The sequence below is a fragment of the Australozyma saopauloensis genome, chromosome 2 (assembly GCF_035610405.1).
Source record: "Australozyma saopauloensis chromosome 2, complete sequence".
NCBI lineage: Eukaryota > Fungi > Ascomycota > Pichiomycetes > Serinales > Metschnikowiaceae > Australozyma > Australozyma saopauloensis.
The window spans coordinates 540,046-561,536 of record NC_086132.1 but is presented as its reverse complement, the minus strand read 5'-3'; the positions used below and the strand labels follow the sequence as shown (position 1 = coordinate 561,536).

The window sequence follows — 21,491 nt, the reverse complement described above, 5'->3', positions numbered from 1 at the left end:
CGGGACGCGTCTTCTTTCTAGGGAAATGACAGTAGATATCGTATGGAGAACGCTTCCGCTTTCTATCAAGGAAGTTTCATTGGCGCGAGTACTCCGCTGTGGCCAGACGTTTCGCTGGAAGAATATGAACAACGTTTGGCGGTTTACAACCAAGGATAAGATCGTTTTGCTCAGACAGGACGACACCAAAATCGAATATGGATGCGGCGGAGTCATAAATGACCAGAGCGGAACGCTTGCCTCGAGCGATGCTGTTTTGGACGCAGTTTTGGCGTTCGTGACAGACTATTTCAATCTTGCAGTGAAGCTAGAGGAACTCTACGAGGAGTGGGGTGCGGTAGAGAAGAAATATGTCAAAAACTCCGAGATGGCCTCTTTTTCGTTTTTTCCGGGTATCCGCATGCTCAGACAGGATCCCTGGGAGACTGTTGTGCTGTTCATCTGTCTGTCCAACAATAATGTGAAAAGAATCTCCAAAATGTGCGATTCGCTATGTGATGAATTCGGCGATTTCGTGTGTGATTTCGAGGGAATGCCTTACCATAATTTCCCGGGGCCAGAGAAGCTCTGTGACCCCAGCGTGGAGGGTCGTTTGCGGGAACTTGGTTTCGGGTACAGAGCCAAATACATCCAACAGACAGCAGCCATGTTCATGAGCCCGGAATATCCCGATATAACCCTTGAGAGCCTCGCTGCATTGCGTGAGGAATCTTACGACACGGCACATGAGTATTTGCTTCAACTCGTGGGTGTTGGACCAAAGGTAGCTGATTGTATCTGTCTCATGGCACTCGATAAACACGATGTCGTTCCTGTCGATACTCATGTTCTTCAGATTGCTGTGCGTGATTATAAGTTCAAAAAACCAAAGATCATGAACGCTAAGTCATACCATGAGGTTCGTGTGCACTTGCAAAACTTGTTCGGTGAGTATGCTGGATGGGCGCAGCTGGTTATGTTCGCAGCTGATCTTGTGGACCTCAACAATGGAGTCAACCAGGTTGACGGAGCAAAAATCAAGCATGAAGTGGCAGTTTCTGAAGAGTCAGAGGTTCAAGTGTCCAAGTCTGGGAAGCGCACCATTGTAGCTAAACAGACAGTGAAGCGTATCAAAGTGGAAGCTTAGGTATCTTTTTCTATGGGGTGTTTTTTATTAGTTTTAGTTTTATTAGGTTTCAGGGTGTCAGAAAGACACATATCAGCGTACATAGGATAATGATATGCATATACATACATGCGGATGTTTTACGATGTTCAAGATTCGGTCTGGTCAAAAATCTTGAAACAGCACACAAAACCAATTTAGATTAGAAATTTGCAGTCCAAAAGACAGCTACAGTAAAGAGCATCTACGTTTAAACGTTACTTGCACTTGCACAGCACTTGCGTACACAAAATCAATCTGTATTCGTAAATTCAATATTCCTTAAAACCCTATTTCTTAGCAGCTGGCTTCTTCCAGTAGTACTGCTTGTGTGTCTTTCTACACGCCCGGAGACCGCCATGTCCCTTAATCAGCGAAAGCAACTGTATGCGCTCAGAATCTTTATCCTTCTCTGGCTCATAGAAATACTCTTCTTCTAATGGCTTTCCTGCAGCATCCTTACCTTGTCTGTAGATCACACCAATGCAAGCGGCGTTGTGGAGAACAGTTCTGAGCTGTCTGATGGACAACTTGGCCACAGTGGCCAGAATTGCATTGAGAACCGAAGCTGGCGTGGATGATAACCGAGAGAAGGCCAAATGATTGACCAAAATGTTCTCAATTTCGCGGACATTCTTGACGTCATGGATGCATTCTTGGCTGATGATGAGTTTACCCTGAGCATCATGCACGAGTTCCTTCTTTGCCTTCTTTGGAAGTGTAGGCTCTTCGCTAGCAGCCCTTCTCTTCAAGTTCACTTGCTTGGCGTTGTTCATAGATTTGTTAGCCAATGGCGTGGTAGCTCTGTTGGGAACACCGACGGCAGAATACTGGGAAACAGGCTCCAGAGGCGCTCTGTTTTCTTTGTCGTCATCCAATTTGGTAGGAAGTTTGTGTCTCCGGACAGAAGGGGTGGTTTGGTCGGCATACTTTGTCGAGAAAGAGCCCTTGGATGGAGTCATTGGAGCCACGCTCTCTGTGCGTTGGGGTGTCGAGAAAGCCGCGCTAGTGCTCTTCACAGCTGGTGCTACGACAGGCTCCTTCACCTCAGTAGGCTTAGGCTCAACGTTAGATGCTCTGATGCTAAAAGGTTTAGGTTCAATAGTGGGAGGCTTCGAGTCGATCAATTTCTTCTTTGGAGTTTGGATCGATACGGGCTCGGGCACAGGAGCAATTTGCTCCAACTCCTCCTCATCGGTCAACTCTTCATCCTGATCTTCGGGATTCACAAGCACCACATTATCACGGATTTGCAAGAGCACATTGGCATAACGGGGCATCTCCACGGACTCATTGCGCATCACATGGAACTCGGTGTGGTCATTATCTAAGCAGATGGTCTTGGAGCCGTCCGAGTCTTCGAGTGGCTTTTCAGTCTCTACAAGTGTATAGGCATGCTCGTCAGCGCCCTCTTTCCGCACCACTCCGCAGACTCTAGGAATCATCATCGTGAAGCCGTTGTGGCCCAAGCACCGGAATGTGATTTTCTTGTCATTGTGTTGGATAAGCACATGTCTACGACTAATGGTTTTGTCCAACTTTCCACCAGAACCGCCATTCTGACGAAGATGGAAATCGCATGCCTTCGAACTACGGCCCAATACGACCAGCGGACGGCCAGACATCAACGGCACACGCAAGACGTTTTTGTCTGGGTTCAAGACGTTGAAGTCCCGATTGATTTGTACTACGGGTTTAGTAGGTTTCGAGGAGAGTGAAAAGTCGTCCTTGACATCTTCTTCCTCCTGTCTCGAAGGCGACGATGACCGTCCGATGGTCGACGAAGGGTTTGGCGTCGGATATTCTCTAACAGCTCTTCCTCTTGAATCGTCACCCTTATTTTTCAGTGTGAATGGATCATACAGATCTGCCGCGTGCAACACGGGCGATGATGGAGGGAATTGTGTTTCCGACATCGTGATGGGGATCGAAGTGGAGAATCGATTGAAAGTGGAGGTGCGAGAATTGGATGGTTGCGGTGCGTCAAGATAGGTGCTTGTCGCGTAGGGTGAGGATGACCAAAACAACGCGGTACGCGGTGACACGGGTGTCGCGTGAGAAGCCCTAGAAGGTCACGCGTTTGCTGGGCACGGGGGTATAATGGAATCCAAATCTTTATTTGAATGTATTGGTTTTGGTTTTGTCAAAGTTGATAGTGAATTTACCATGAGTTTCGTATGTTTAGTTGTGGTATTATAGGTTATATTCGATAGAGATGGGATGCCTGCAGAATGGCATGCGGCAGCGCCTATTGAGCGAACCTTAATGGAACGGTTATAACTTTCGAAATGATTCGCTTTTTGGTTTTTGTGGTTTTCATGAATGGGTTTAAGGTATGTTTTTGAGTCGTCCAATTTTCATCTGTTAGTTGGAAGCTGTTTCGCGTCGTAGGGTAGAGTATTTGGGTTCAATTCGAGGAGGAACCTAACAAAAGATGTATTTTGTACGATAGATCAAGAACAGTTAATTCTGTTAGTTTTCTTTTCTCTTATTTTTGACCCTTTATACTCTGTGTTTCCAGTTTTAGGGGCGTATTCTGGGCTAAACGGACTAGGAGAAAGGCTAGAATGTATTGGATTTGAAGAAATTCGTGGTGATTCTATAATTATTACAAGAACTTCATCCCTTCCGATAAAATGAACAAGTACTGACGCCTTCTTAGCTCTCTGTTTAGAATTACAATGATCTATTAAATATACCAGCGCTAAATGGCTTCGCTATATGACGAAGAAGCAGTGTGAGGCAAACGGTCCAAACTGAGAAAGTCTCGGGGTCCAGAAAAATCATGTCGCTTTGGCCAGCTAATCTCCTTCTCGACAACAACTTTTTTACCTCTCTGTCTGAAATACACGATACAGCCACCTATCGCTGCAAAGAGGATCCAGATGCCCATGAAAATGCTACAAGTTATGAGCTCAGCTCTGATGCCCGAGCGAATTTGTTTTTCTGCTTTGTCATAACTCTCCCCTATGTTTGCAATCATATTCAGTGCCATCAACGAAGGATTTCCTGCCCATTTCGAGGAATTGCTCGATCCTAAAATCGACTTTAAACCTAACAGGATTTGCGGCGAGGGAATATTGAGATTTTGTGTTACCCAAGTTAGCCCGTCTTCAACAGCCTCAATCTTGCGTCCTACTGTGCAATACACAATGGTTCGTATCGGAGCAGCAAAAGGTGTATTGTTGAAGACTGAAGACAAAGTCGAATTTGTTGTTTCTTGGAATGTTTGCATGTTGAGAAGAAGCTCCGATGATGTGTTTTTACATGAGGCGAATAGGGCACTGTTGAGCGAAAGGACCAGTCCATTCACAGAGGTTTGCAATACATCCAAGAAGGTTGAGAATTGACCCTGCATAATCTCTTGCATTTCTGGTGAATTCAAGAGCCCTCTTCCTCTGGATACCTCTCGGCTCACTGCTCTGAGTACAGACCATTGGAAGCCCACCGATATGTAGCCCATCACAGCTATTACCAAGCAATTGAGCATGTTGTCGCTAAGAGAGTAATTGAGCCACCATTGTATATTTTCGTTGAGCTTCAAAGCAAATATGCGCATCAATCCCGATTCAAATTGCATTATTTTGTTTCCAACATGACATGGATCATCTTCGGCGGCCAAACAACGATAGAAATTGGTTTTCTTTTTGCATTTGTAGTAGACAATGAAAAAAGTTGCAGCTGTGAGAATCAATAATGCCACCGCAAGAAGTATACTTGCTATTCTCGACCCAGACACAGCCAGTGCCCGCGCTTTGGTGAATACATCTTCCAATTTTGTGCATAGAGGCAAAAGAGTATCTCTTGACGAAACCAGAATGTTTTTCTTTGAGCTTGCTTCATTCCAAGTTGGAACGGGTAGCTGCTCGACATTTATAGCCAAACGATGAAGGGGCCGTGTAAGCAACGAAGAAACGTTTGAAAGGACAATGTCGAAATTTGGGATCTCTTCTGAGAAATTCCCAATTTTGTCAATGTACAGAGTTGGAATCGCAACGTTTTTCAAGGACGAAATGGTGAGGTTCACCTTCAGGACCGTTTTCAGAAACGTTCCAGTATCCGGCAGATTTTTCGAACCAAAAATGGAGTTGAGTGCATCCACACCCAGAACCACAGTGTTAATTGCTGTAGAAATAACTCCCATGGCTTTGTTGAAGTCGGCCAAAACAGCGTTCACGGCCTCCTCGAGAGCACTGGAGACAAGACGCAAAAGTTGAGCGGCAAATTCGATGGTAGCTTGAACCAACGCAAAAGAGAGACACGTAATTGTTCCTAAGTAAATTTCCAAGGCGAAGGAAATTAGGGATGCCGCTATAGCTATGGAGATAGATACCAATAGCTTGACTAAGCGGAGGGTATACACCATCCAATCTTTCACCGCAGCCTCCACTGCAGTTTGAAAGAGTTCCACAAACGAAAGAGATTCATTGAAAAAATTGTTTGATTCGAGACAAGAGGTGTTAGCGGAATTTTGTAGAGAAGAGAGGGTTCCCAAAAGAGAGGATGTGAAGAACTGGATTTTGATGAGGGCAAGAGAAACAATCAATATTGGAGGAGAAATCCAAGCCTGCGAAAGGCATTCTTCTGTAGAGAGAAAGACTCTCATGAGAAGTTGTTAATGGATTCAATCTACTGACACTCTAAGACAGTCGAACAAGTGAGTCTAAATTCAACGCTTCAAAACCGAGAGATTAAAAAAGAAATTCGGATTATCCGAAAGAAATTATTAAGAACTACGGCTACAGAAGTGAAAGCTTAGAGAAGAGGTATAGCAGACAACAGAACTAAATCAGAGCCCTTCTTCAGTCAAGATACAGGAAATATTGACCAAATCTACAGTGAAGCTCAAAATAAGATAAAAAACGAAAAAAGTAAGAGTAGGGGCAGAATTAACAGAGTATAACAAAGAGAATAGTGTCTGAAAAAAGACGTTGGTTTCACCTCAGTCGCAATGTTTCAGATTCATTACCAGGACCAAAACGGCCCGCAAGAACTCAAAACAAAAACAAAAATAAAAAATAAAAAATTGAAGCACCATCAAATCTTTAAAAAAAAAATCCGAATCTCAATTCTCGAACGTTCTCCTTCCCGTCCCACATTACGCCCCCCACACACCTCTATCGCAGTTCCAAAACCTGCACTCTTCCCATAACAACAACAACATGTCCGAACAACCAAAGGAAGAAAAGTCCGACACCCACATCAACTTGAAGGTCAGCGACGGCTCCGCCGAGATCTTCTTCAAAATCAAAAAGACCACGCCCATGAAGCGGTTGATGGAGGCCTTCTGCAAGCGTCAAGGTAAGTCTATGGATTCGTTGCGTTTTTTGATTGACGGCACGCGGTTGTCGCCAGATAACACTCCCGAGGACTTGGACTTGGAGGACGGTGACGTTATTGAGGCTCACAGAGAGCAGGTTGGCGGCTGTATGTAGAAATGTATGACTGCGATTGGTTGGTGTAGGAGAAGTGTAGGAGAGAGATAGTAGAAGGTGGTGGGGATAGCGGGAGATAGTTGGAGACGTAGTTAGAGACAGTTTGGGGGATTTAAAAGTAATCGAGTGTATAAAAGGTCGAGATTTATATGTGATGTGACTTATCAATGGAGTAGAGGTGGTAGGACTGCCATACAGGGAGAAATGACTGAACTGGTGTGGTGTTCTGTTCTTGAAAGTGGACCATTGATAATATGGCAGACAATAATTCCTTCTCGTTTGTTTGGCAAGGGACACACCTCAATCTTTTGCAGACTTCTACTCTGTTGTAGCCTCTATTCAAAGGAATACTAGAATTGGAGGATGCTACACAATAGGAGAAACAAATTTTCAAAATTTGCGTCTTGGTCACACATATTCTAGATTATACCTGAAACCGTCTTTTTCGATTTATTCTCGAATCGTGGTAATCTTTCCTTGCATTCGAATGTAACGGGCCTCTTTAAGAACTTATCTTATAGGCCTAGATATTCCCATTGCATTCTTGAGTCTGTTCCATGAGCTTTATTCGATAGGAGACTCATTCTTGTTCGATGACCAACATCTAATCGAATTGAGTGCATGTCACATGTACATGTCTTTTCCAAATGCATGGTTCTCGTATTCTACGATGTTTGAGTCTCTGCAATGACACCGCCAATAAGAAATTTTGAACAATTGTACGATCTCACTCTTTTGCGATTTGGATTCTTTCTAATTGCAAATAGAATGTGTAGTAGTACTATGAGTTCACTAGCTCGTGCTCCCTTGTCAAAGGCTAATTACTACTGGCCAACACTTCATTTCAAAACTCCTAAATCCTCAAACAATGAAAAACGAAAAAGTTGGGAGAGAGAAAATCGTTCTAGAAGATTCAATCTCTAAGGACCTTGAAGTATTACTGATCCACAGCACACTCAATCCGCAACAGGATCAATTAAGTTAGAATAATATCAACATTAGTTTACTTTACACTATCGTTCTGGCCTACCACATTTGTCAATTTTTCACCTGGATTCGCCAACGGCGCCGTCGGCTATCGGCTCGGTCAATCATCCCAAAACGTGTCCCACCAAACCATCAACTAAATCCGACACTTCAAAATACGCCCGGTCAAATTTGACCAAAATGGAAATTTTTCGGCCCCCACAATCGCCGATTGTATTCGGCTTAGTAAGGTAAGGACTAGGTTCGGGTCGGTGCGTTGGGTGCAGTCCCTTGGCTGACACGGTGTGTCAACGTCTGTTCTTGTCTGCACTCCCTGCCTTAGTATATAAGAGGAGCCAATTTGCACCCATTCCTGAAATCATCAACAAAAGAAAAACAAAGCAATCAATTAACAATATGTGTAGACCTGTCAACTGTGGTGTTTGTAAGCAAAAGTCCTGGACTGGCTGCGGCCAACATATCCCAAGTGTCATGGACTACATTGAGAAGTCTGAATGGTGCACTTGCATTCCTGCTGACGGAGTTGCAGGTCAATATCCTCCAAAGGCTGGTACTGGAAAGGCCGCTTAAGGTTGAAATAAAATGATTTTTTTACGAAGTTTGGGGTTTAAAGGGGTTATGGATGGTGTTTGTGTGTTGCTAAATAGAAATCAATACCTTAAGGGAGTATCTTGTAGTGTATTTTCTTTTTGTTTTTGAGATTTAAAAGGCCTTCTTATGTTATAGTATAGATGATTGACTTGTCATTTGAATTGGGATCCATTTGATTTGGGAATGGAGGGTTTTGTCGAGTGTAGCGATAAAGAAGGAAAGGTTTGAATACAGAAGGATAAACACTCCGTATTGTACCTACATAAAAAGAATAATTTACAGATGTATCAAATGTCTTTTGGTTCGAGTCAAAATGACGTAATCTCCTTCCAGACAGTGGTAGCATATACCCGATACCAAAGTACCTCCCTTTACAAGCTTCATAAAGTAGCTTAATTTTCTCCGCTTATCGATATTCTCCTAATGTTTTCTGTCAATCTAGTGATCCACCTGTAAATGTGTGTCGTTCAACAACTCTACAATACTCGCACAGTCCTTAGCAAACCCATAGCACTACTCATGACTCTTCTCTCGAAAGTAAAGAAGGCTTTGTCCCATACTGCTAAAACTTTTGGCTCGGGCAGTCCTGCCGGAGTCTCAGTGCCAATCTTCAATTTTGTCGGCTCTTCTTCACCCACCAAAGCTAGATGCTCTCCAGAATATCGCAGAGAGAGAGAACCAGCATCCGAGCCGTTGATCCTGGATGTGAGCTTTACATCAATAGATTTGAATGCTCCAGAATTGTCATTCAATGATGAGAGTCTCTTCGTGGCACCTGAGGTTGAGTTGGAGAGGATATATCCAAAACCGAGGGCTTGGCTCCCTCAGTTGCAGAATCATCGGTCACACGATATGAAGTCTGATTCTGGCCCATATTTAACCAGTCTGAGCTTGTGGTGTCAGTCTAAATTTATTTCAGAGCCCGAGATTCTGAACCGTTGCCTCGTTTCGCAGGACGAAAAGGCGCCAAGTCAGCGATCCGAGAAAACATCCGATAAAGACAGAAAATCTCCTTCAAGAGACCTTCCTCCTTGCAATCTATCAAAGGCAGAAAGTACGAGCAATTCAAGCATTCATACAGATCGTTTAGTTGGTCTGAGAGTATGCAGCAAGGTCACTATATGTACGGATAAGGAGGTAAAGCCCGAAAATGCGCATCAGAAACAATTTCATGAGTCTTTTGAAAGCAAATTAATGAAGCTTGGCGGGAAACTGGAGCTCCGTGATGTTGAGATCGATCTACTTCTTCAAAAAGAGTTGGACTCTCTCATGCTGCAGCACTGGACTTTCAATCCGCGTCCCTTCAAAATTAAATCTCATTCTTTCCAGACGCAAGCACCGGTCGTCATCTTCTCGTGATACCTTTGAATCTCTACCTTAGGTTAGATCTGATGAGGGCTCGGGTTACTTGGAGCAATGGAACACGACTATGCACAGAGAGTCAAAAGCGTCCCTTCAATTCTCATTTGAAAAGTCACATTCTTGGCTTCACACAAATAATTCCATCACTTGCTGCATATGTATGGAGATTTCTCCCATCGAATACCACCTCAATCAAATACCAGTAGATTCTTCACTACCTCAATCGTGCCCGCAACAAGATTATCCATCAGATCATCAAAATCAAAATCAGAAAATCACATCTATGACCAATTTCCACTCTAGTTCTGGCCACTGACACGACTCGCTCCCATCTAAACCTTTCCCACTGCAAGCACAGCCAACCCAGAAAATCCTAAAATTTCGAATCAAATAGATTTCCAACATTGATTCCTCAAAAAAAAAATCATTCTACTAGTCTCACGCCCAATGGTTCTATTCTAAGTAGTCTCCCCACTAAAAATCGTTCCCCATAGTTTCCTGTACATAAAACGCCGCACCTACTCACCACCGCCATTCTCACCACCACGTACACCTGCTCCACCACTTCTTCTCCAATCGTAGCATTTTTTCACGAGTATTAGACGAGAAAGTGGGGTTTTCTGTATCTGACCGACACCACTGCATCTGCGCTTAATTTACGACGTTCTCTGTTCCGGCACCCAAGCGTATAGACAATAAGCACTAGACCCATTCATGGACTTGAACTATCCCGATTTCTTGGGGCAACCGTCCAAGAGTCGCTCCCACTCTGTCGGCGGACCAACGGATCCGAACTCGGCCGCTCCAGGCGATCCGTTGGCCCGGCCGTCGGCAATGTCTCCCGATACGCAACCTTTATCGCCCAATCTTCCAACATCCGACTTTGACCTTCTTTTGAGCTCCAAGTTGGCGTCTTTGGACGCGGCACGCACCTTCCATAGCCCGTTCTCTCCGTCGGCCTCCAATCTGGGCCATTTTGCGCCCACAACTGCCGGATTTGGCACCACAACCTTTGATCCGTTCAATCTCCCTACAGAGCTCCAGGGAGGCGTGGGAAACATTTCGTCGAGAAGACCGAGTTATGCGGCCGAATCTTTTACCCGGTCTCTGTCCAATTTTCGTAGTCCCTTTGGTGCCCCCACTTCCAAGAACTCGTTGGCATCATTTGCTGCTGCCAACAACTATACCTTGAACAGCGCCCAACGCAATGCGTTCACGCAGATGACAAACTCTTTCGAGAACTTCTCCTTGAATCTGAATTTCAGCGACTTCCAGGCACGTAGACCGTCACAGATAGCCGCTCCAAATACCTCCTACTATCCGGAGAGACACGGTCAGGATATGTATGCGGGACATTACACACCTGGAGCGTTACACGCACCTCAGGTTTTTCCTCCTGTATCGCAGAGCCATAGTCAGTACAACGTGAATGTACCTCTAAATGCCCCAATTCCAGAACAAAACTTTGGTGTGCCCGGCCACAACCCGGGCTTCCAGCCCTCAACCAAGCTCGATGATGGACTCATGCTCCGCGATCAGCAGTTAGTGGCGCTGCCCGAGTTGCGCTCGCTCTATGCTGCGGTGCACAACTACTTCATAAGCCAGCCTTTATGTGGAGCTGTGCTCTCGCAACTCAGCAAGTTGCTCACCAGCCCGGTCGTTCAGCGACTTGTCGCATTCATTAAGAATCTTAATAATCTTTCATTCAACCACAAGATGCTTTGTCTTGTGGCAAACAAAAATGGTAAGCTCGACCTTCTCTCGTACCCTGCCAACACCAATCTCTGTCTCCAAAAAGATGATCTAGTGATCGTGGATGGCGATAGAGGCAAGGACATGGTGATGATTCTTGACCCGGCTGTGCCTCTCAACACCGCGATTCTCTTCAACTTCCTCAAGAAATTGGAACACTTGAAGTCGCTCACCATCACAGACTCGGCGGGTGGTAGCACAGTCAAAGGGCTTCGCAGAAACTCTGTGGGCATGGATTTTGACAAAAACTCCTCCGACGACAATGAGTTCGTGATCTCTCTTCCAACAAAGCAGGTGCTCCGCTTTGCCACACCCAAAGAGGTGTACCGTTTGAACTCCAAGTTTTTGGAGGAGAAGAAAGCATTCTACACATGTTTCTCCAAGATCCAAGATCTTGGATTGAGCTCTGACTTGGAATTGATCAACGTTGAATACCAGAGCGACTTCAAGAAGTTGATCTTCTACTACTACGCGAACTTCAAACGTATTGACTTCCGTGTGTTAATCAAGGAGCTCTTCAAGGTGTACAAAACCCGGATCTGGTTGTGCGCCGTGTTGCCCAGCAACGGGCGCCTTCTCTATGCGGGAGACGTCGTGAAGAGCGAGCAAAACTGGCGGCCTGCCAGCCAATCCGACAAGACACTGGCACAGAGCGGCAGCCAAAACCAGAAAAAATATGCCAATGGCAACATCGGCACCAAGGACGGGGTGACTCTGCAGGACGGGATCCCGCCCGAATACAAAATATCCAACGACCAGCTAGTGAACTTCAATGTGCAAGGTTTCAAGGCATTGCCGGAACCAACATACTTCCATCTGCAGAACATGCTCAACTTGATGGCTAACTTGGGACAGGACATTGAGGGCAACTTTTATGGATTCAATCCGGGCTCAAAACCTGATCGTTTATAGACAATAGATTTGATTTACCTTACCTTCTGTAGCCTGGCCCACTTTCCTCAGGTGTACGGGTGTGTCTCCCCCTCCCCCACATTTTCCACGATTGTATGACCTAACCAAATCGCAAGTACAACATGCTTCTTTTGCTGTATTTCGAACTGAAACGGTTTCAGCGGCTACTTCCCGATTGGTTGACCGCGTGCGGGCTTACTGCCTATTTCATCCTTATTGCCGAGCACAGTAGGCCGTTTCTGAGGCAGTTCAAACTCAATGATCCCAGAATACAGCATCCATTTGCGGAAATCGAGCGCGTCTCAGGGCTCATGTGCTTGGTTTTAGCTGCAGTTGTTCCGCTGGTCGTAATTGCTTTTGTTTGTTCGTATAAGCACTCCTCTAGAGATCAAGCATGGCATGTGCTTAACGTTTCTGTATTGGGTCTTTTTCTATGTATTGCCATTGACGGCGTGGTGACCGATGTGCTCAAAGCATGGATTGGAATCCCCCGTCCTGATTTTCTTGCTCGGTGTGGACCTGCTCTCAAAACCCCATTAGATCAATTTGTAGATGTATCGGTGTGCACTGCACCATTGGGCCAGAGATTGTTGCAAGACGGCATGCGATCGATGCCTTCGGGCCATTCGCTGATTTCGTTTGCTGCGTTTGGATATCTCTGCATGTGGTTGTTTGGCCAGGGAAAGTTGGCGCTTCTGCCCACAACGAAACCGCTCTACTTGTACTTGGGAGCGTTTTCGCCGCTCATGGTGGCCACGTATATTGCGCTTTCTCGTGTCCAGGATTACAGACACAGCTTTATGGATATCACTGTCGGTTCACTTCTAGGATGCGTGGTGGCTCTATTGGTTCATGGGAAATATTTTCATTCTTTTTGGGCTGAGAGGAGCGGCGAGCTCTTGGATAGTGACGCTGAGCCTATCCTTCCAATTTAATCCGAACTTATAGTTCTGTTCACCGAAAAAAGTGAGGTTTGCTTGACACCTTGTAGACTCTGTGTGTCAGTATAGAGGGGCCTAAGTATACACGATATCAATTACGAAATGAATGCATGCAATCATAATTCAATTATTTTACTCAATAAAATTATAGAAATAGCTCCGTTAAGGTGCTGGCTGGCTCGTGTTTACTATCCTTCATATTTATGTTTCAGAAGTGCACACACTGGTTGCAAAGATGTTTCAGCTTTGGTGGCAACTATAAAAGGCCCTGAACTCCCAGTTCACTACTTCTTTCTTGTAAAAGTATTTTTTTAGAATTCTTCTAGTAGTCTCTTGTAAATTTCTTACCGTCTGCACGAAACACTATGTACATTGGTCCTATAAGCCTCTGGCTTAGAGATGTAGTACCGACTGTAATAATCTATGTAACAAAGGATTCTGCGTCGTCGATGGTGTCGAGTGCTCCAGCTACGACCACAAGCACCTTGTTTTTGACTGCTCTTGTGGGCACCCAGGGTCCCACAAACAACCCGGTGCTCAATCTTTCTCCGGTCTACTTCACAAAGGACGTGTCGACGGTTCTGGCTCTGATTCTGGCCTTGAATCCTTCGAACTCAGCCAACTCTGTAGCAGCAACTACAACTTCTGTGGGTGCATCTAGTGCTGTTTCTGCTAAAACCTCGTCCGTCTCTATTAGTCCTTCAATCCTGTCTGCTGGGGCAGCCGTAACGAGTCCTATTTTGAGCAGCGATGTTTCAGGTAGTACTCGGCTTGGATTAGCTATTGGGATTCCGATTGCTGTAATTTGTGCACTCGGGATAGTAGTGTTTGGCTTAGTGTTCTTTAAGAAGAGACGGCTTTCGGCTCATCTGAACAACGGAATGAAAGCCGGATTTGAAGTGTGCTCGCGCGGAAAACCATCTATTATAGGGAAAGATTGGAAGAAAAATCCAGAAAATATTCATACCTATGAACTCGGTGTTTCTGACTCTTCTAAAGACTCAACGGCTACCAAAACCGAGCCTGCAGTGCAAAAAGAGCGACCCGGATTATTATCTCGTCTCAGCAGAATCATCACTGTTCCAGATTCACCGCTTGAGTTACGGTCTCCGATGTTCTTGCGGCGCTTCAACTTGCTTTCTGGTGAGAGGGGTGTGAAATCGTACAACAACGGATCTTCTACAAATCTATCAAACAAAGTGTTGCCTCAAGTCCCTCCCGTTGGTTACCCCTATGATTCTTCGGGTATTCCGGATGACATGGCTCAGCACCAGGATGGTACCTACTCTATCATAAAACCATATGTGAAGAGATTGGGCGACGAGCTCACGGTTTGTGTTGGCGAGACGGTCAAAGTCGTCAAATTCCACTCGGACGGATGGGCTACAGTCAAGAACATTGCCAGCTCGGAGGTCGGAGTGATTCCGGTAATGACACTCAAAAAGGAATCGCTGTCCAGAATCAATGAGATATCCAAGTAGTTCAGACTTCTAATACATTACTTTCCAAATCTCTAGTCCTGAAGGATGTTTATAGTGTACATATCATACAAGAATATACAGGTTGACAAAGCAAACTATGATACAAAGGCTCACTACTGATAGCGTGAGTTACTACCCAGTCCATAGGCGCCGTCGCCCGGACCGGGATATGCTCCTTGATTTGGCTTCCGTCTGGGAGCCATGTTGGGATTGACCTGGTACTGGTATTGCTCCTGGTCATCCGAGCGCATGCTCAGCGAAGATTGTTGAGCATATGGATTGGGCCTTGGAGGCTGTCCATGATTCAGCATGTTACTGCTCTGGCTAGGATACTGCCCTCCGTATCCTGGCCGAGCTTGTTGCATGGGTGCTGGGGCCTGCTGGGGTCTGTTGGGGATCTGCATGCCTGGGTTGGCGCCATGGCCGTATTGATATTGATTTGGGGCTGGGCGATATCCGCCCTTTTGGCTATTGGGCCCTGGTCCGTTAGGCCCCGGCCCGTAGCTCTGTCCATTTGGTGGTGGTCCATAACCGGGGCTACCGTATTGGCCGTGAGGCTGAGCGTGGCTAGGGGCTCCGTAGCCCTGTTGAAATACACCTTGGCCATGCAGACCTTGTTGAGGACGGGGTGGCAACGATTGGTTCTGCTGGGGAGGTCTTTGTTGCATGTATTGGCCACGCTGCTGAGGACTACCAGGTTGTGGATGTTGTGCCTGGTAAGCTGGGCGTTGCTGCTGGTATTGCATGTTATACGATTGTTGACCGTTTGGACCCGGTCCTGTTGGCAGAGAGGCCGAGGGCCCCTGCAGATATTGGGATCTACCATAAGGATTACCCTGAGGAGCCATCTGTTGCTCGTATCCCCTGGGGTCAATTGAGGTGTTCTGGAACTTGTTCTGCATTGATTGCATGCTTGATTGGTTGTTAGGGCTGTTCTGAGGGTACTGGTTTTGCTGCTGGTACTGGTGAGACTGTTGTTGCTGGTTAGGTGGGCGAATATGTTTGGGACCCTGCGTAAATCTCTCCTCTGCGGGCGTAAGCGGTTGGCCCTGTTTTACCTCATGGGATGGACCTGGCTTGTATCCACCAGATGCATCACTGCCGCGCCTTTCATCCAGAGAAGGAGTAGGCGGTTGGTGCTGAATGCTGGGGTATGATTGTTGAACGCCTTGCGAACGAGTCTCGATCAGAGGATAGCTTAGCTTTCTGGCTGCGGAGTTGCTGCCATGGGCTGGTGGAAGAGGGGCATCCCTTTCGTTGTCGCTGCCATAGTCCGAGTTGTTCAAATTGACAGAATCTTGCATTGGGTTCTTGAAGCTCTTTGAAAACTGCTTGTTGAACTCCTGATATTGCGTATTGGGCGATTGAACAGATGAGTAGCTCAGGTTCCGTTCCTCATACTGCTTTGGAGCTAAGAACTGCGCAGAGGGTCTCTCAGGAGATCTCGAGTTGAGGCGTTCTTCACCACGTGGACTGTAGCTCTCTTGATATGAATCATCTTCGTCACTGTATTCAGACTCTTCTTCGCTTTCATCTAACTCGTCCTCGCTCTCTCCAATGAATTTGTCTTTCGTAGGGTATGGGCCGTGCATGAGCGATTTCTTGCGCATCAAGGTTGGTAACTTGGTCTCGTCGATTTCTTCCTCTGAGCCATTCAAAATCTTGTTTCTGTCATTGAATTGGTCGGTTGGTGCCTGTAACTTTGTGTAGTTTTGGTAGATCTCAGCGAGGTCGTTCTTGCGTCTAGGAGCTTGACCATGCGAAGCTGCGACACCGATAGCTGCTCCAGCAGCTGCTCCAGCTACAGCCATACCAGGCATGGCGCCATTGCGTGGCGCCTTGGATGGAGAGCCGGCCATTGGGTATCCACCTTGCTTCGAAGGAACAGATGGGAGCTTATGCTCGCCTGCAGAAGAAAATGCGCCGGGGTTCAATCCACTGGAGGTGGCTGGGCTAGCACCCAAGCTTGCCTTCCGATCGGAAGCGATAGCTTTGAGGTCGGAATTGGTTGGTGAAGGAGACAATGCTGTAGGGAAGCGTCCTGTAAGCGGACTCATGATTCTAGGAGTAGAGCCGCCACTGATCTGTCCTTGTAAATGAAGAGATCTGGCAGAGCCACAGCCATTGTAGCCTTGTGCCAATTTGCGAGACAACAAGCTCTTGATGTATGAGCGCCACTGTGGAGCGTCCCATTCAATATACTGACTTGATGGCATTCCTCCCAAAAGATCTTGAACTTCCAAGTAGTGTACACATGGCAAGGTAGGGAGACCAAACAACAACGATTCGGGGTCCATGCGGTCAGCCTTCAACCTCTTGGGACGTCCGTATTGACCGAACGCGTCCATGAGTGGAACAAGGAAACGAATCAATGTGTCGTATCCAGGCACAGATTGATGCTCTTCGGGCATGATGAACAAGGAAGCGTCATTTTCCATTGGCTCGGAGCTTCCGCGTTTCAGGCGGGAACTGCCGCCTTGACGGAAATTGATTTTTCCTTCCAACTTCATCATGGTAGATTTATCAATGAAGAAATGCAGTTGTGGATACACGGCGCACAACGAAGTCACCGCGGAGATTTCGCCAATCATGTCCTTCTTTTTGCATGTGTCGTTCTCGTATATGAGCACACGGCCGAACACAAGGCCCTTCTTTAGCTTTTTCGAAGTCAGCGGCTGGATGACCATGTAGCAGCGCTTCCAGGCCGTACCACTGCCGTAACGAATCTTGACCCACTCGGCGTGGTCATAACGTGTTGCAGTCAAAATAGTACGAATGTCAGAGAGCTGCAGCCCACGAGCAGACAACAATGCACCGGTGTAAGCTTCCTGCAATGCTTGATATTCATACGCAGAAAGCCTAAGCGCAACGAGCATTTCCTGCAACTGGGCCTGGGTACGTAACTGTATAATGAATCTATTCTTGAGGGTGGTCAGCACCACGATGACGTTCTCGAGCTGCAGTTTTGCCGTGGGAAGCACGGCCATGGCGTTGAATACAGCATCCGAGAAATTGAGGTACTGAGGACGGCAGCTGGTCTCCAACAACTTCTCGGGCATGTCTCTACACAGCGCCAAGTCCTTGGCATCCCAGTACGCCAACTGATTACCGGTCAAAATACCATACACCTCCTTCCAGACACGGTCGCCGGACTTGCCGTCGGTGCCCAAGTCGTAGTAGAACATGAAGACGCCCTCGTAGTAACGGCGGTGGTTTTGGGCCGTGAGAAGGGTCACGATCGGGACGAGTTCTGGCGAGAGCGGGGCCGCATCTGGTATATCAGGCGTCGCCGGGACTTGCGGAGCAGAATTGGACCGTTTGCCGTCCTTTTTCGGCGACAAGAGGTTGAAGCGGACCATGGTGAAAAAGTGTCAAAAACACGTCAAAAAACCGTCAAAAAACCGGGTAAAAAAGGACCCGGACAAATCTCAACAAATGCGACACCACAATATATATCCAAATTGGCTTTCTACGGGTGGTGTTCCGGCTACTTATCCGGTGCTTCTCTTCAGTTATAGCTAGGTTTACTATAGATACACCTCTAAGGAGACTCAATACGCAAGCTTTCGGGTAGAAAAAAGGAACGACTGTGACCTTGCAGTAAAGGCTACGAAACCCGAGTGTGCGTGAATACGATTGGTCCGATTCCAGGGACGGGGGGCTGGATCTAGGGCCTTGGAGGCTGTGGTATTGCTAACTTTCCAGAGTTCGGTTGTGACAGCCAATCAGCACCTGGGAAAACACAGGTGGGTTAGGAGCAATGGGAGGGGGATGGTTGTGAGCAATGTTCAAGAGCCGCTCCAGAAAAATCGCTTTTGGTGGTCGGTGTTGTTGGTATAGTTGAAAAAACCGAATGGGGAAGATAACCAGGAGGGCGTGCGCGAATCGAGATTTGGCACCAAGAATCAAGACAAGAAAAATCGAGATTTTTGTAGGGATTGCGTGGGAGAGATTTTTTCTTTTCAAATTTTTTTTCTATCTTGGAGATTGTTTTTTGTTTTTGATTCGGGTCGCTTTTGTGCTCTTGCTGTTGTGTTCTCGTTATTGTTATTGTTTCTTGGTTGGAACAGTTCCGGGGCTCGGTATAGTTTACGGAAAATATAGCCGGCGAGGGCAAGTCAGTTTGTTCATTTTGAGGTGTTTGAGTTTGAGTATTTTGGGGTTCATTTGCAAATTTTGGCCTCGGTTGGTTCATTTCTTGAGCCTCTTCTTACAAGATTGAAGGGCCTGGAATCACGTCCTTGCGTAAATTGAAGGACGAAATTTCTGATATTGAGTAAACAATTAAATCACTTTTTGATATTGCCGATGCTACTCCCTCGAAGCGGTTCATTTATGACTTCTAGAAGACCACTAGACAACAACCCATGCCAAGTAGACCTAGAAATTACATACATCGTAGCTTAGTTTTTGAACACTCTACAGCTCACCTCTCTACTTTCCATATTCTCATTATAATCCATTTGTTCAAGAACCCTATAGAACCTACCCAAGATATACCCACCGATCCTCTTTATCCACCACTTGGCGCCCGTTGCACCAAACCTTGACACAATTTCTGTCGTCGCCGCAGAAAATCCACCGATGAACCAACTGCCGAACCTTGTCGACCATATCCGTGTCGTCAAGCGCCGGCTCCTGGAAATCAAACACATCGATGTTCAGATCTGGGCTCATCACATCTATAAGCTGAGCATCAAACCATTTGTTCACTTCGAACGAGCCCAATTCCGATCCCATATCGCATGCCACCGCTCCTCCCATCGTGGCCATGTAGAGCGCATCTGCTACTGTGACAAGTCCATTGTCTGGCGCTGTGTCGACCAGTTGCTGCTTATCTTTGCCCTTATCCATTTTGAGGTGGTGCAGCACCATGATCAGCTCTTTCATAGCTGAGAGAATGGAATAGTCGCAGCCACCGGAGATGTCTGTGCCCAAAGCCACATTGATCTTGTCTTCGTACAAGTACCTCTTGACTGGAGCAGTGCCGCTCGTAAGAAAGGTGTTCAGAGAAGGACAATGCAGAATCGAGCAGTTCTTTTGCAGAATCTTTTTGCACTCGTGCTTGGTCAAATGCACCGCATGGGCCAAAATTGTCAGAGCGCCCAAAAGGCCATGGTCATCATACACGCCGGTATAATCACTGCACTCTGGGAAAAGATCCGCCACAAGCTTGATCTCATCCTTATTTTCAGATATGTGTGTCTGAACAGGAGCATTGTATTTCGATGCAAGAGCACCAAGACGTTTCATGAGCTCGCCCAGACACAGAGGAGCAAACCGCGGCGTCACGATACCCTGGACCATTTTGGGGCCGCCCAGAGATTGTACAGAAACATTGAGACCAGCACAATGCTCGAGAACCTCGACCGTCCCGCGGACCAGCGCTTCGGCGTCGGGCTCTACATACTCCGGGTAGGTGGGATTACAGTCCATGCAAACCTTGCCAACAAGAGCTCTTTGGCCATGCTGCACGGCCAAATCGGCCAAGACGTTGGTTGTATCGGTGTCTATGGTTGCGAAATACGAGGCAGTGGTCGTTCCAGCGGCCAAAGTACGATTGATTACTCTCGAGTATATGGTGTTAGCCATCTGCAAGCGCCGTTTGCGGGCGCTAGGCAGCTCTTCGCCGTCCGGAGCCCGGAAACGGTTCTCTAAGGAAAATGTGTACTTTTCAAGCCAGTCCAAGAGCGGAAGCTCGCTTCCCAACCCGGCGTTGGGAAACTGCGATGCATGGATATGGGTATCGAAAAACCCCGGCACCAAGAACTTGGACGGATGTTTCGAAAAGTCTACGTAGTCGTACCCATACCGTCTTGACCGATCATTTCCACCATTCCCTCTTCCAGGAATATAGTGTTCCCAACGGTTTCGATCAGAGGTAGGTTGAGGCGGACCATAGCCGCGCTGATCACACAGCCACTGGAAAAACGCCTGCGGCGTCTTGTGCAAGGCATGTTCTTGTTCGCCATAGTGGCTAAAATAGTCGATTTTGCCCTCTTGCGTTACTCCGATAAGCATCTTTGGTTGTATGAGCAACTGGCCCAAGCTCGGGGTGTGCACCACCGTGCCGTGATACAACGTGTAGGATACACGGGTCCTTTCTGAATGCATTCGTTATCTATTATCAAATATTGACAGAATTTAAATAAGTTATGGGATGGGAGAGGTCAATTATATATATATGGGTGCAACGGGATGTCCCGCGGGACGTGCAGATAAGACCGGAGATATGGGGAAAGGTTGATAGTTTTCTTCTGCAGGACGTTGCTTTCAGTTGTTTCAGGATTGCAGGTGCAAGTTTCAGATTGGGACGGGGTGGAAGCTGGAGAGAAATGAGAACGGAGCGGGATTTTTTGGAGTTCGTGGCGTGTTCTGGCTGGGGAGATTTATTGGTAGAGATTTTTCACAGGGTTTGTCCCCTTGGAGCTTTGATTGTTCTGCGTTGCTTTCCTGCAGCATATATGCATGATAGGGTCGGATCATTTGAAGCAAAGATGGAAGAAACGGCTATTTGCGGGGTCAGCAAATCACACGAAAATATTTTGCAACTCGGAGATCTCCGAAATGGATATTATAAGGGTCAGTTTGGTGTATCACTGTCAGTATGACTGTGTACTGTAGCTCCTTTATTGGGTGCAAACAATAAAAGGAATGACTGCTAAACTTACTGAATTGGGAATAAGTTTTGTTGCTGTGTGTTTACTTGTCGTTTTCTCTTTGATCTTCTGTTCCACTGCTATTGATGTTTTACTGAACAGATGATGGCCAATGTTGTAGTATAGTAGTGTGGTAGGATGAGTTGATTGTCTGCTTCGGCAACTATGATTGTGGTGCTTAAGCAATGATGAAGTGAATTTATTGTTCTGCTTCTAAGTAATTCTCA

At 46.5% G+C, this 21,491-nt stretch overlaps 11 protein-coding genes across 11 annotated transcripts; 7 read left to right on the top strand and 4 right to left on the bottom strand.

Annotated features, from left to right (window-relative positions):
- Nucleotides 1-25: 25 nt before the first annotated feature.
- On the top strand, nt 26-1,126 carry PUMCH_001475 (uncharacterized protein; the record flags this gene model as incomplete). Its single annotated transcript, XM_063020523.1, has 1 exon — nt 26-1,126. One exon carries the CDS (start codon nt 26-28, stop codon nt 1,124-1,126), a length of 1,101 nt encoding a protein of 366 aa, XP_062876593.1.
- Nucleotides 1,127-1,434: 308 nt separating this feature from the next.
- PUMCH_001474 (uncharacterized protein) lies at nt 1,435-3,060 on the bottom strand (the record flags this gene model as incomplete). The annotated part of the gene is made up of 1 exon (XM_063020522.1): nt 1,435-3,060. The coding sequence occupies one exon, from the start codon at nt 3,058-3,060 to the stop codon at nt 1,435-1,437; it is 1,626 nt and encodes a 541-aa protein (XP_062876592.1).
- Nucleotides 3,061-3,848: 788 nt separating this feature from the next.
- PUMCH_001473 (uncharacterized protein) lies at nt 3,849-5,750 on the bottom strand (the record flags this gene model as incomplete). The annotated part of the gene is made up of 1 exon (XM_063020521.1): nt 3,849-5,750. One exon carries the CDS (start codon nt 5,748-5,750, stop codon nt 3,849-3,851), a length of 1,902 nt encoding a protein of 633 aa, XP_062876591.1.
- Nucleotides 5,751-6,306: 556 nt separating this feature from the next.
- On the top strand, nt 6,307-6,579 carry PUMCH_001472 (uncharacterized protein; the record flags this gene model as incomplete). The annotated part of the gene is made up of 1 exon (XM_063020520.1): nt 6,307-6,579. The coding sequence occupies one exon, from the start codon at nt 6,307-6,309 to the stop codon at nt 6,577-6,579; it is 273 nt and encodes a 90-aa protein (XP_062876590.1).
- A 2,097-nt stretch (nt 6,580-8,676) lies between these two features.
- PUMCH_001471 (uncharacterized protein) lies at nt 8,677-9,516 on the top strand (the record flags this gene model as incomplete). The annotated part of the gene is made up of 1 exon (XM_063020519.1): nt 8,677-9,516. The coding sequence occupies one exon, from the start codon at nt 8,677-8,679 to the stop codon at nt 9,514-9,516; it is 840 nt and encodes a 279-aa protein (XP_062876589.1).
- A 717-nt stretch (nt 9,517-10,233) lies between these two features.
- On the top strand, nt 10,234-12,183 carry PUMCH_001470 (uncharacterized protein; the record flags this gene model as incomplete). The annotated part of the gene is made up of 1 exon (XM_063020518.1): nt 10,234-12,183. The coding sequence occupies one exon, from the start codon at nt 10,234-10,236 to the stop codon at nt 12,181-12,183; it is 1,950 nt and encodes a 649-aa protein (XP_062876588.1).
- A 122-nt stretch (nt 12,184-12,305) lies between these two features.
- PUMCH_001469 (uncharacterized protein) lies at nt 12,306-13,118 on the top strand (the record flags this gene model as incomplete). The annotated part of the gene is made up of 1 exon (XM_063020517.1): nt 12,306-13,118. The coding sequence occupies one exon, from the start codon at nt 12,306-12,308 to the stop codon at nt 13,116-13,118; it is 813 nt and encodes a 270-aa protein (XP_062876587.1).
- Nucleotides 13,119-13,489: 371 nt separating this feature from the next.
- On the top strand, nt 13,490-14,605 carry PUMCH_001468 (uncharacterized protein; the record flags this gene model as incomplete). The annotated part of the gene is made up of 1 exon (XM_063020516.1): nt 13,490-14,605. One exon carries the CDS (start codon nt 13,490-13,492, stop codon nt 14,603-14,605), a length of 1,116 nt encoding a protein of 371 aa, XP_062876586.1.
- Nucleotides 14,606-14,718: 113 nt separating this feature from the next.
- On the bottom strand, nt 14,719-17,964 carry PUMCH_001467 (uncharacterized protein; the record flags this gene model as incomplete). Its single annotated transcript, XM_063020515.1, has 1 exon — nt 14,719-17,964. The coding sequence occupies one exon, from the start codon at nt 17,962-17,964 to the stop codon at nt 14,719-14,721; it is 3,246 nt and encodes a 1,081-aa protein (XP_062876585.1).
- A 1,126-nt stretch (nt 17,965-19,090) lies between these two features.
- Nucleotides 19,091-20,719, bottom strand: PUMCH_001466 (uncharacterized protein; the record flags this gene model as incomplete). Its single annotated transcript, XM_063020514.1, has 1 exon — nt 19,091-20,719. The coding sequence occupies one exon, from the start codon at nt 20,717-20,719 to the stop codon at nt 19,091-19,093; it is 1,629 nt and encodes a 542-aa protein (XP_062876584.1).
- Nucleotides 20,720-20,760: 41 nt separating this feature from the next.
- Nucleotides 20,761-21,216, top strand: PUMCH_001465 (uncharacterized protein; the record flags this gene model as incomplete). The annotated part of the gene is made up of 1 exon (XM_063020513.1): nt 20,761-21,216. The coding sequence occupies one exon, from the start codon at nt 20,761-20,763 to the stop codon at nt 21,214-21,216; it is 456 nt and encodes a 151-aa protein (XP_062876583.1).
- Between the last annotated feature and the right edge of the window lie 275 nt (nt 21,217-21,491).